At 39.7% G+C, this 14,448-nt stretch overlaps 1 protein-coding gene across 2 annotated transcripts in view; it reads left to right on the top strand.

Annotated features, from left to right (window-relative positions):
• hat1 (histone acetyltransferase 1) overlaps positions 1-14,448 on the top strand; it is a 62,897-nt gene that overhangs the window by 46,687 nt on the left and 1,762 nt on the right. The window contains exons 10-11 of one of the 2 annotated variants that reach the window (XM_064327186.1): positions 5,533-5,649; positions 5,787-6,447. In XM_064327186.1, coding sequence (XP_064183256.1) covers positions 5,533-5,649; positions 5,787-5,798 — 129 coding nt within the window. In that variant the 3' untranslated portion in view covers positions 5,799-6,447. Of the gene's footprint in view, positions 1-5,532; positions 5,650-5,786; positions 6,448-14,448 lie in introns of those variants that run through there. The other variant, XM_064327184.1, reaches the window with a different exon arrangement.

The following is a 14,448-nucleotide window of genomic DNA, read 5'->3' on the forward strand; positions in this document are numbered from 1 at the left end:
TTTGATTATATTACTGGAGTGAATATATTTTATATTTAGGGGTCCAAGCAGCAAAGCTTGGACCCCTATCTGTTCGGATTATTATTATTATTATTATCATTAGGGGTCCAAGCAGCGAAGCTGTTGTTTTTGTTAGGATTATTATTATTCTTATTATTATTCTTTTTCTCCGTTAAAAGTGTCTGAGGCTCAGCAACCATAAGTCCTGGAGCAACCAAATTTGGCAGGTGGGTTCCTATGGCCCCCCACTACTCAGGCACGAAAAATCACCTATGTCGGCCAGATGGTGGCGCTATAACAAAGGGTAATGCGTAAAAGGCCATAACTCCCACACCATAAGTTAGATCAACACAAAACTTAATCGACCTATGCATCTGAACGTGCTCTACAACTTTGCCATTGGCTCCACCTATGTCCGCCATATTGTTTGCCCGTCATTTACACTTTTTAGTTGGGGTGTGGAAGTTTTCTCTGCTAAAATGTCTGAGGCTCAGCAACCATAAGTTGTAGACCAACCACATTTGGTAGGTGGGTTCCTATGGCCCCCCACTACTCAGGCACGAAAAATAACCTCTGTCAACCAGATGGTGGCGCTATAACAAAGGGTCATACTTTAAAAGGTCATAACTCCCACACCGTAAGTCAGATCAACACAAAACTTCATCGACTGATGCATGTAAATGTGCTCTACAACTTTGTCATTGGCACGTATGTCCGCCATATTGTTTGCCCGCCATTTGGACCTTTTTTATTAGTTGGGGTGCGGAAGAGCTGGATCTCCAAATCTAAATGTTACGACATCTAGTAAACTTTTTTACGGCAAGCGACATCCATGGCGACGCAAGTAATCCAACACCGTAGGGTCTAGTTTTTATCATTGAGGGGAGGGTCTGAACGTCGGGGAGGCAATAGAAGACAGTGCATGCTAGGCTACCAAAAGTTTTCTAGTAAAAGCATTTTGAGAGGATGAATAATTACTTTTCTTGAGCCTGGATCCATTTGAAGACAGAATCGGGTGAGTTTGTTTAGTCATTGAATCTGTCATTATGCTAAGAAATAGCTAAACCATTTCATTGAGTTTTTGAGTTTTTGAGTTTTGAGTTTCTGTGCAAACGCGCGAAAACACGCTTGTATAATAAAACAATGACGATAATACATATATAGTCCGCTTCGTTCCGTTGCTACCATAACATAACACACTATCTTGTGTCTACAGCTGCAGTTTCTCGCTGCAATTACTAATATTGAATATAAACAAAAGATGCAATTTATGCTGTACTCTGCCAATGTCTAACTAAATAATATGGTACGGTAAAGATTTGACAGGATGAATCATTACTTTTCTTTGGCATGGATCCATTTGAAGACAATATCGGGTGAGTTCGTTTAGTCTTTAAATCCGTCATAATGCTGAGAGAAATCGTATTCTCCATTTAATCTCTAAATTGACTGTAAGCTTAGGGTTGTAACTAGGTAGCTATTTCGTGGGTGACTTAGTTAATGCACTCGTCTTAACTATTGCTTGTATTTTTGCATAGACTTGTTGCTGTTCTTGTTTGTGTTAGTGTTAATCAGTTTAACCTACAGGGTCCAAGTTGAACTATGTGGTTGTTCCCTGCACTTGGAACGGTAAGCTACTGCCCTCTAGGGTTTTCGACACACTTGTTCCTGGTTATGCTTATACACTTTGCTGTACGTCGCTCTGGATAAGAGCGTCTGCCAAATGCCTGTAATGTAATGTAATATTCCGTAGCAACAAGATAAACCCGACATTAGCCCTAAAATATGCCAATACAGCAGTGACAACGCTGCTCACTGAATAACGAAATAAACGAGACAATTCTTTTTTTAATTATACCATGTCATTCTAAAGTCAATATCTGGGACTAAACATTGTATATTTATTCAATCTTACCATTGGTTTTACCCGTAGAGATGTCCCTTTTGCGAATGAGTGGCCATATATTGTCTTGGACAATCCGTTTGCGAAATATATGCGCATCTATGACGCCTGGGTCGGCTATCTTCAATAATAGCTGTGCGTAATACCACACCTGTTGCTTACGGCGTTGTCGCCCTTTTTAGTGCAATTTGGCTTGATTGACAATTAATTTATTCAGTAGGTGAGAGTATAAGCTTTTTTAACGATGTATAACATGTCTGATTTAGCTTTTGGAATAGCGTTTTATAGGTCAGCGTAACCGAAAATTTTCTTATTTGCCAATGTCTACATAAATAAAACGGTAGGCTACTTTGCGCGCAGCACGCAGATCGCGAGTTGATATTACGTCTTTTTTCCCGTTTTTTCTCAATGTCGTATTTATTATTTGAAATGTGCATTCATGTGTTATTATTCTATCTGTCTCTGTGGCGCTCTGAAATGTCCATTCTCTGCTAAGCTGAGCAATGGATTGGAATATGTGTCTGACGTAGTGTTGCACGGTATACCAAAACTTCAGCACTTTCTCGGTACTTAAAAAAAAAAAAAAAAAAGAAACCGTTCGGTATTAGAATATTCCGACGTTCGGTAGTTTTGAGTCAAATGTAAAAGCCAGGGAAAATTGTCTCCCGCATTACTGATTGAGAGGATGAAAAATGTAATTTGTCAGAATCTTCGCTAGAAGGCAGTTGCAACTAAGGTTGCCAAGTGAGGTGACTTGCGCTTGTGCACTCAGCTCCTTGATACAGCGCACGCTTTGACTCAGTTCACTTCAGTAGCAATAGGTGTTCCAATTTGGAAATATTTTATTATAGGAAGATGCTGTATTGCTATTGAAATATGCTGTTTTTAGATTTATTTAAAAGTGAAAGACCTGTTTAAAGATAATTTACTTTGCAATTGTTTAATTTTTGAAATATATTTCATATAGTTTTCTATGGTTTAGTGTTGTAACACTATAGGCCTATGCTTATTGATATGCTGAACAGGCTTCAACTTAAAGGTTGTTAATAAACCAGGTTTTTAATAAACCGTGAATTCGAAAATGAGGTCAACCCTTGTGGACTTTACGTTTCTGATCAATTAAGGTAATTTCAGTATCGTTAGGTACTGAGTATTGAATCAGTATCGTTTCAGTATCGAGTATTGTGATACTAAACCTGGTACCGGTATCAAAGTCAAAATTTTGGTATCATGACAACACTAGTGTGACACCTTTTTTAGTTGTGGCATGGAAGCACTTCAGCTGTACATACACGCCGGGCCATATATGTGTTACGATGTCCCATCTAAGTGTTACGACATAGTAAAGGCCTTCACGGGAAGCGGCCAGGACACATCCATGTCGACGCAACTAAGTCATCCGACAGCGTCTCTTAGCACAAAATTGGCCATATGTCATCAATATTTTATATAATGATCATGATATTCAGTAGATATGTTAGGTGAAGGCATATGATCAGGAAAAAGCCATTTTTTAATCGCTCCATAGGGGGCACGATGGTGCCAATGCTCGGACAATGCCTAATGCCGCTTGCGGCTTTAATTTTTATATTATTTCAGTTAACTGTCAGATAGTAGCCTAATGCAAAGTACACAGTTTATACCTTGTTAACACCTTCTGCTAGCTAGCGGTTACCATGTGATGTAGCTTGATTGAGCATGCTAATTGAGGAGTTTTAATTAATCTATTTCCATTCATTCTTTATTGTAAAACATTTATTTTATAAATGAGTTGTTCACCTTAAACCCTAAGGCCTATTCTGACAGCGGTATTAATTCAGTTTATCGTTTAGTTTATATTCGCCAATGAAAATAATACATTTCATCATGTTTTTGTTTACAAAAGCGAATTGTTATTTTGTTGTTTTGTCTTCGTCATTTTTTTCGCTGAGAAGCGGCATGGAGACGTCATAAATATTGGTAATTTTGGACAAGCAGTTAGCTTCTCTTCAAAACTTTCCGTCTTTAGTCACGTAGTATGCTGCCGACGTCACTTGGCACTACTCATGGTATACTGCTCGTCCCTAGAACCGGAGGGTCAACTGACCCCTTGCGCAATAAAATGGGATGTATTTTGTTAATGTTTATTCCACATGTCTGTCATTCCTTGACTTTTTCTACAAACTCGCGCTTCAACTATCTATGTAAATAGAATTCTAAAACAACGCTCGGAAGACAGTTCTTGGGTTTTCTTTTTTAGGTGTTAAGAGAAAAGTCTCTTTTTTTGGACGGAGGTCATAGGGAGTGTTTGCAATTATGTCTGCTTATGATATGGTAAAATGTTTGTTTCTATCTGCATATGACATGGTAAATGCAGCCTGATCAAATAGGGCTATATTTCCATTTTATTCCCGTTATTTCCCGTTAATTCCCATAAATTCCTGTTAATTCCCATGGAAAGTTTCCACCTTGAATATTCCTGGAATTTTGCAACCCCACTCCCACATTGCTGAAAATGCTGTAGCGGTGGCTAGCTTTCGCCGCTTTTCCTCCACATGGTACCGGCTCAGCCCGACTCGACTCTACTCGATGTGTTGCGTTGTGAAAAGGAAACATGTTTTTTAATGGCGTTTTTAGAAGTAAAACACATCAAGCTAAAGGCAAATGTGACCCATTTGGTAATCTATACCATGCTGCCTCATAACGGTAACGAGTCAGTGATAATATGCTTCATCAGGCTCAAACCTCGCAATGTACAAAATGTTGTACCAAAACCAACTTTAAAGAAATCAAAATAAAAACTTCACACATATTTTAAAGTTACTTTTTCCTGAGTACTGTATGGTGCTTGAGCAGTCCTCGTCTTTTGAGCGCTTGAATGCTCGAGTATTTGTGCCCATCCCTAGTTGAACCTGTACCATCTGGCTGGCTTTTGGGAGTGGCTAGACACCATATTTTCAATTGCATTGCTCTTATGCCCATTTATCCGCCCATCACCCATAATGACAGACCTTTTGGTTAATCATATGCAAATGGTTGAGACTGTGGTAGTGATATGAATTTTGTTGTTATTATTATTGTAATTTTTTCATATTTGAATAGACAGTGATGTTTTCTCTAATGTTGCCCAAAAAATGGACACAGTCCTGATGATGCTATTAATCCATGAAATTTCGTGTTATTGACCAGATTAAGGTACTTTGGAAAACGGTAGCAACAATTTAGTGTTCTGCAACTGACTTAGGGACAGTGTCCATTTGGTTTAAAGGGCTTGGATGCAGGTTGACATTATGCAGTTGTCAGAAAGTGGTCCTTTATAGGACTTATTATTGTGGTGTTTCAATGCACTATTTAGCAGCTCTAATCACACTACTGGTTTGCCAGTGATTATCACAGCCTGGTGCTTTCAGCATGCAGAGCCATAATAGCTGCTGTTTCTCTCCTGCCTTGCTCTGTAATGCTGTGAGAAACCTTGGGGTTCTTGCAAGCAGTTTCATTTAGGCCTTCTGTCCCAAAATCAAAATGTCAAACTAGCCTTAAATCAACTTTTGTAAGACTTGTCTCAATGCCTTGTGGGGTTTTTTTTTTTGTTTTTTTTTGTTTTTGCATGTAAATCATTTTTGATGGCTGTTCCCTCCCCAACCTTTCAGAAACATGCCAGAAGAGTGTATGAAATCCTGCGCTTACGGGTAACGGACATGAGTGATGAGGTGAAGGCAAGAGCATATCGGCTGGAAATCAAACGGAGGCTGTTTGGTCCTTACAAGGTAATGGAATACACACGCCTGTGAAAGAGTCACAATGCTGCATTTCAATTTTGTATTCCATCAAAGAAAACTCATCTCTTCCACATGAATTACTGTTTTTAAACTCTTGTGTGCCTTTTTAACATTTTAAATTCCAGATCCTGGAATAGAGCAAGATTTTGTCCTTTTCTGGGGGCAGAGCTGGAGCCTAGAAGATTAATCTCCTGTACACACCAGTGGCTTCCTTTAATTAGCCATTCAAGAAATTCATGGCCATTCAAAATGTCTAAGGTTAAGGGTGAAGGCAGAGAAGCGTAATGTGTTTGTTTAATAGAAATGCAGTGGATTAAATGTGCTACTTTGATGCATGTAGCTCAGCTGGATGGCTATAGAGTGATGAGAAGTAGTGGCTGGCAGCTTTGTAGCACTGCATATGGTCCACTGTCTTTCAAAACTAGAGGACATTCTAATGATGAGGTGATTCATATTGATTAAAAAATAATGGGGCATTGGATTTGGTAAATGAACTTGCTTATCAGTGAGGAGTTTGATATGTGGGCCTAAAGAATAACATGGGGTGAGTAGTTATCCTGAATTTGGGGGAGAGGGGGAGGTTGGGAATGTGTGCTTTTTGGCTCCATAGGCTCACTGGATATTGGAACTACCTGATAACTATTAAAATGGTAATACTTGATCCTTAAGTTTGGTCCACATGCAAAGTCAGTTTAGTGTTTTTAATAATATAATGCTATGATTTATCCAAATGCAGGTTAAGGGGATGTTAGCTTTCTAATGTCCAATAAAGTATTATAAAACTAACCACTGCAATATCAAGATATAATTTTTTAACAAGACACTGAAGTTCATTTTTACATTTGCATTTTCAGAAAATCAGTAAGTGGAAACTGCTAGCTATAATGCAGTATGTAAGTAATGTATTTGGATAATTTTTGTTGTTTTGGCTCTGTACTCCAGCACATTGGATTTGAAGTGACACACTGAATATGAGGTTAATGGGCAAACCGTCAGCTTTCATACATCTATGTCCAGTGACCCATGTAGGAATTACAACCCCTGTTTTGAAGCATTTGGTGTGACCTGAGCAGATAAGTTGTTTCTGTACACTTTGCTACCATCAGCATCCACATCATCAATAAAGATAAGTGAGAGAGTGCCAGTGATAGCCATACATTCCCAAGCCATAACACTGCTTCCACCATGTTTCAGATTGATGGGGGGTGCTTTGTATCATGACCGGATCCTTTCTTTCTCCACACTCCACTTTTTCTTTTACTTTGGTACAGGTTAATAATTGTCATCTGTCCATAATGGTTTGTTCCTGAACAATTTTTTTAATGTAGTGGTCTGCATCTTGCAGGGAGCCCCCTGATGTTATGCTGGTGTAGTCTTGTCTTTATGGTAATCTGAAACATCTATGCCTGGAGTGTTCATGATGTGTTTAATAGTTGAAAAGAGGTTTTTCTTCACAGTTGAAAGTATTCTTCTGTCATCTACTACTGTCAGAATAAAACCAGACTTAAGCTGGCAGTATACTGAGTAAGAAGAAAGAACTTAAGGATTGAGAACCACCGGCGAACATGTCCACGAACACTGTTGTCGGTATACTCAGTGAGAACACCACACCGTTTGAAGTCACTCCACGCCGCTGGGGCGTGAATAATTACGAATAATTATGAGGCAGCTATAACCGGGGCTGGAATCTCAACCAGACCTCCGTCTCGCGGCTACGCCATGGATGTATAAGAGAAGGGCTACGCGAGATCACAACACAAAACAAAAAGTTTAAAGTGTTTAAAGTGGCTTTAGTTTATCAAGCTATGCAGAAGAAGAAAAAAGGCGAAGAAGATGGTACGTTCGCCCTCTAAGTCAGAGTAGGACGGAAAATGGAGAGTTTTGTCTGTGCATTTGGCAAATGCGAGTTTAGACGAGGGGGCCCACTTTCTCTTATTTCCGAATGTGTGCTAGGCGTTTTGATTACTTACTGAAACGAGTAGCCCATTCATCAAACATGCGGGAACTCACAGAATTTCCATCTCTACAGAAGAGAAATTGGCGTTGACTTTCCGTACATTAGCATGTGAATTCAGCCCTCTGAACTCTCAACCGTGACGTAACCAACTATGTGATATTTGGACCAATATCTGAGAGGGGGAGGTCGGAGAACAAGAAAGAACTTTTCGAAAAGTTCCCCCTGGAGGCCGTCGCACACTGCACCGTACGAACACACAACACCGCGTCTTTTTGTTCGTCATTTGTTCGTCATTTGCTTCGTTTTGCTCAAAAAGTTCTACTTTGTACGAAGTATACTGCCTACTTTATTCTCATTTTCCCACCCCATGATGGCCTGGTTTACTGGCATTGACATTTCCCTTGGACCTCTTTTTGAGAGACAACAGCGACAGTCTCTAAATGCAAATTCCACACCTAGAACCAATATAGACCTTTTGTTGGCTTTCTTTTGCATGAACTAATGATACAACAACACAGCTGGCCAGGAAACCGCTGAGATGCCAATTTTCCAATTACTTTTGGTTCCCAAATGTGTAAAAAAGGCTATATTTCCTACATGGTCCACCTGATATGGGTGTAAATACCTGCAAGTGAACCCCTTCGTACACATGCCAAATCTGGGCAATCCTTGTCCATTTAGGGGTACCCTATTTAAAGCTTTATAACTCCAGATGTGAGCATCACATAGACTTGAAAAATGGCTTAAATGAAGCAAGACATTTGTACCATTTACAAAACTAGATTCATTTATATTCATAATTTAGGAAGAAATAAAGTGCCACAAATGCAATAGTCTAGGCAAAAAAGCAAAAATGAATTTGCTATTTTTTCAGTTTGCAATGAAATACTGAGAGATTGCATATATAAAACAGATTAAACTATACATGTCCTGGATCAAAAACTCATTGACCACAAGTGCGTAAAATCTAAGGGTAGATATGCAGAACTACTAAAATTCTATGAAGCAAAAACTAAGCAGTGTACCCTGCTTCTCCAAATCTATCCAAAATGTCTAAATTATGCATTGCTGTAAATCACAACATATTCATGTATTTCACCACAAATCAACTGTTTTGACTCAAGAAAATCACTGTTGCATCATTTTCAAGTGGGAATTACAAGCTTTCCACCAGTACAGTGGTCTAAAATATCTAGGGGTCCAGAAACATCCAAAATATCCAAAAATGAGTAAAATGCTTTTTGTCCATTATAAAGCATATAAATATGAAGGTTTAAGATGAAACATGGATATCAGATTAAAAAACAATTCAAAAATATTGTCACACAATGCGGTACAGTACCTAAATGTGTAATAATTAACTCTCGTATGTATTTCTGGACTCTCGTATGTTTTCTTGTATGGGGATGGGACGACATGAAAACAATTTTCAACCGTCCACCAGGTTTTGGCAGTGTTCCAAATCTCACGTCATCATTGTCGCATGCATCACAAAATCTACTAAACTACCAACGAACGCTTACATTACAGTGTGAAATATCCTCATTATAAAACACCACTAACCTATTTAAAGGCACTCAATTTCAAAAATAACGTATGTAACTGAAATATTTTGAGCAGTGTTACATGTCAGTGAAAAAATCTTATCTGTGTTCAGTACATAGAGACAGACAGATAATCAACACTGTTCTCCTCTTCTGACTTAATGAAATGACTATTCTTCGATAAAGTTTTGCCAGGTGCAGTGTCTTTGACTGCTACCAGAGTGAATGCTTTGGGCGGCGATAATGAGACAAAACTTTCGGCTGTGCTAAGCTATAAAATGTTATTCCAAAAGTAAAATTAGACATACATTGTTAGAAAGCTTATTCTGTCACCTCTTGGATAAATTAATTGTCAAGCAAGTCTGATTGTACTACAAAGGGCGACAACACTAAACAGCATGTGTGGTATTACACACAGCTATTTTGGAAGGTAAACAGGCACCACAAATGAGTGTATATTTCACAAACGGATTGTCCAAGACAATGTATGACCACTCAGTCTTGAAAGGGACATCTCTACGCATAAAACCAATGTTAAGGTTTATTATTTATGTTAAGGTATATTTATTCCATATTTAGTCCCAGATATTGACAGTGCAATGACATGGTATAATTTTTGAAAGATTTCTCTTGTTTATTTCAGTGTTCAGTGAGCAGCGTTTTTCACAGGTGTACTGGCATACGTTCGACTGTTGGTAAATGGTAAATGGACTGCATTTATATAGCGCTTTTATCCAAAGCGCTTTACAATTGATGCCTCTCATTCGCCAGAGCAGTTAGTGGTTGGGGGTTAGGTGTCTTGCTCAAGGATACTTCGACATGCCCAGGGCGGGGTTTGAACCGGCAACCCTCCGACTGCCAGACAATCGGTCTTACCTCCTGAGCTGTGTCGCCCCACGTTGTTGGCTTTATCTTGTTTCTATGACTGAATACAAATTTTTAGTAGTGAAAGAATATTTTTCTGAATGCCCAGATATGCACTAATGTACAGTGTGTTATGGGTGGGGGGTGTAGTTGCAGATTAGACTGCAGGGAGGGGGTGCTTGTTAAATGAATGACCGGCGCGACAGTGGTGGCGCTGCGAAACTCCGTATTCGGCATAGTTGTGCTGTATCGTCTACTAATTAACTAGAACAGACAATGAATGTCTGAGTTGAGCAATCTAGGCACGCCGGCGTGCTGACCACTACGGGGGGGGGGGCTGTGCGAAGAGGCTAAAGCAGATGGTCTGAACTTTATCCTCATACTGTTTTGTTTCAACTCCTATGTGCTGAAGTGCAGACCCAAAAAAGCTGCCACTGTCCAAATACGTACGGACTATAATGTACAGTTGAGGCCAAAAGTTTACATACACCTAGGCTAAAGACATTCAAACTTAATTTGAAGTTTAACTCATCCAGAATGCTGCAGCGCGTCTGGTCTACAACCTCCCCAGACATTCCCATGTCACCCCCCTGCTCACTGACCTCCACTGGCTGCCTGTTATGGCTCGCATAAAATTTAAGACCTTGGTGCTTGCATACCAGGCAGCTAAGGGGTCAGCACCAGGATACATCCAGAGGATCATCAGACCCTACACACCAGCCAGACCTCTCCGTTCTGCCACCTCTGGACGCTTGGCACCTCCCCCTCTTCGCGTCTGTACTTCCTGCTCCCGTCTGCTGTCTGTCCTGGCCCCTCGCTGGTGGAATGACCTCCCCGTGGCGGTCAGAACAGCAGAGAATCTGACTACCTTCAAACGCAGACTAAAGACTCATCTCTTCAGGCTGCACCTTACGTTAGTTTTTATTTGGCAGGATTGTTTTTGTCTGATTAGGCAAATGTGATTCCAGTGCTAGTTTGTACTTGGTAGTATTGTTGTTTGCTGAACAGGTTACTCTACAGGGTTGGAGTCCTGATCTATGTGGTCACTTCTGGCACTACGATCTTTACTTCACTCTAGTGTGTTTTTTTTTGCACCTCTGCACCTTGAACTAATGCACTTGTTGTAAGTTGCTCTGGATAAGAGCGTCTGCTAAATGTCTGTAATGTAATGTAACTCCACACATTTCAGGTTACCATAATTTCCTGTTTTAAGTCAATTAGGGTATCTACTTTATTTCCATGGGAGGTAATTTAAAAATAATAGCTAAGAGACAGATTTATTTCAGCTTTTATGTACTATATCAGATTTTCAGTGGGTCAAAAGTTTACACTTTGTTAGTATTAGGTGGCACTGCTTTTAGATTGCTTAACTTGAATCAAACGTTTGGGATAGTCTTCCACAAGCTTCTCACTATACTTTGCTGGGAATTTTGCCCATTCCTCCTGACAGAACTGGTGTAACTCAGTCAGGTTTGTGGGCCTTCTTGCTCGGACACGCTTTTTCAATTCAGTCCACATTTTCTATGGGATTCAGGTCAGGGCTTTGTGATGGCCACTCCTGTACTTTCACTTTGTTGTCTTTAAGCCATTTTGTTACAACTTTGGAGGTATGCTTAGGATCATTGTCCTGCTGGAAAACCCAGTTGCGACCAAGTTTTAACTTTCTAACTAATGTCTTGACATGTTGCTTCAGTATTTCTAGATAATCCTCCTTCCTCATGATGCCATCTATTTTCTGATGTGCACCAGTCCCTTTTCCAGAAAAACACCCCCACAACATGATGCTGCCACCCCCATGCTTCACAGTTGGGATGGTGTTCTTCCGATTAAAAGCCTCACCCTTTTTCCTCCATACATAGCGATGATCATTTTGGCCAAACAATTTTAGTTTCATCTGACCACAGAGCACTCTTCCAAGAGGCTAGGTCTTCGTCCTGGTGATCACTCGCAAACTTCATTCTGGCTTTTTTATGCTGGTCTTGGAGTAGGGGCTTCTTCCTTGCTTGACAACCTTTCAGGCCATGGCGATATAGGATTCTCTTAATGGTGGATGTTGATCCTTTGGTATCTGATGCCTCCAACTCGTTCACCAGTTCCTTTGTTGTTGTCTTGGGGTTCAGTTGAACTTTTCAGACCAAAGTTCATTCAGCCCTGGCAGTTAATTTGTGCCTCGTTCCTGAATGATGCAGTATCTGTGTGGTCCCAAGATTTTTATATTTGCATACATTTGTTTGTACACAGATGCTTGTGGTACCTTCAGTTGTTTGGAAATTGCTCCCAAGGAGGAACCGGACTTGTGGAGGTCCACAATTTTATTTCTGAGGTCTTGGCTGAGTTGCTTGGATTTTTCCATGGTATCAAGGGCAAAAAGACAGTTGCTCGAAAGGTAGGTCCTTAAATACAGCCTCTGGTGCCAACTGACTCCCAATGAACTCCTAATTATGACAATGAGCCAATCAAAAGCTTCCAAAAAGTCATTACATCAATTTCTGGAATCTTCCAGACTGTTTAAAGAGACAGTCAACTTGGTGTATGTAAACTTTTGACCCACTGGAATTCTGTTATTGTGAATTAAAGCTGAAATAAATCTGTCTCTTAATCGATTGTTTTAAAATCACCTCTGGTGTGAACAAAGTAGATGCCATAATTAACTTGCCAAAAGAAATGTATGGTAACATAAAATGTGCGGAGTTGTGAAAAACTGAATTTGAATATCTTTAGACTAGGTGTATGTAAACTTTTGGCCTCAACTGTATTTAGTTACATTAGCTGCTTTGTAATCTGAATCTGGCTGCAGGAGTTTTCAGTCCTTGTGCTGCCTTTCTTGAGCTCATAGCTGGATTCATTTGGAGCTCATTTTTGATGTGAAAGCATAGTTCCTGTATTAATATTCTAGCTGCACATGGAAACCAAATTGGACTTTTTCTTCCTTCCTATTCAGTCTGATTTTGAGTAATGTGTGCATGAGAATTTTTTAAAAGGAAAGCACACAGTCCTTTCTCATTTTTTGCTTTAATCAGACAGGTAGAAAACTGAGTGTAACAGATAACTCAGTAGGTTCTATGGTGGGAGATTGTATATGACCACTCAATGGACTGTGCCACACATCTGACCACAATCTTTTTTCTTTTCGTTCACATGTAGCTTTTAAAGACATAATGCAGTATTGTGTTTTATTGTTTTATATTTGTGTTTCTGTTCTATTCTATTTGGATTCCTATTCGGGGGTATCATGCTTTTTCATACTTGTTTGACTTGAACGTCCCTTATGCTTAAGTAATGCATCTTACAGAAGGCAGACTACATGAGAAGCAATGTCCACACCATGTGCCGAGGGACCTGCGATTAGATTGCCTGGGATTTAGACCATTTGCACTCTTAGGCCAGAATTTTCCTGGACAACACTAAACGGGAATATGGAAGAATGAGAAGATCACCTATTGCAACCTGCCTCCCCTCCCTGCATATTTGTAATTACAATATGAATGCCCTGCCTTAAAGTAGTTAATGAGGTTTCAGTTGCAGCAGGCCTTTATTCCCATAAACCAGCCTACCCACCCACCTCCCCCTGTCAGTCATATAAATACCAGCATATGATCTTCATCACTGTAATAGTTGGCTGAGAGATTAAGCATTCAATCACCTTGATCGTAAGAAACCAATTCTGTTCAGCAGTGTTCAGTCACTATTTTATTACTAAACATTGCTTTACTATTAGCTGTTTACAATGACATATGCAGTTTGTATCAGTGGACTGTCTCTACTCAGAGTTGTACTGTAGTGTGTCTCTTTCCAAAATCAAGAGCGAAAATAACCTATTTATCTCTAGCCATGCATACAGTTGTAAAGGAAGGCCTTTATTTTTAGTACAATGCACCGCACCAGGCATCTAGGAGCTAGCACTGAATAACCCTTCGTTATTCAGGATTTGCATCTCTTAAGTAATTTACTGAGTGCACCTAACAGAACACTTTCACTTGCTCACTTTTGTAGAAACAGTGTGGGGAATAGTCAGAAGTTTAATTTGAGGATTAATATCACAGATCAGCAGTTTCATTTAGTTAGATGAGCACTTCTTAGATGCACTGGCATGGCTGCAATTTGCTGTTTCCCCCCAGACTTTGAGTTTGCCTGTATTTTCTTTTCTCATCATACCATTACATTTCCCAGTGAGAGTTTTTATTACCTACACTGAATGTAATACTTTATCTGTGGTATGCTATGAAGCTATTCCCAGTTAATTAACTAGCTTGGTAGGTTCCTAAAACCATTTTGGAAGCTTTCTTGGAATTCACTTATGTATGTGTGTTGAACAGATTTGGTCTGGTGTATCTTAAGAGTTTGCGTGGAAGAAAATGATACAACATTCAGACCTGCAGAAAATGTATAGATCTAACTGGAAATAGAGCAGTTGTTTCACAC

The sequence above is a fragment of the Anguilla rostrata genome, chromosome 3 (genome assembly GCF_018555375.3).
Source record: "Anguilla rostrata isolate EN2019 chromosome 3, ASM1855537v3, whole genome shotgun sequence".
Lineage (NCBI taxonomy): Eukaryota > Metazoa > Chordata > Actinopteri > Anguilliformes > Anguillidae > Anguilla > Anguilla rostrata.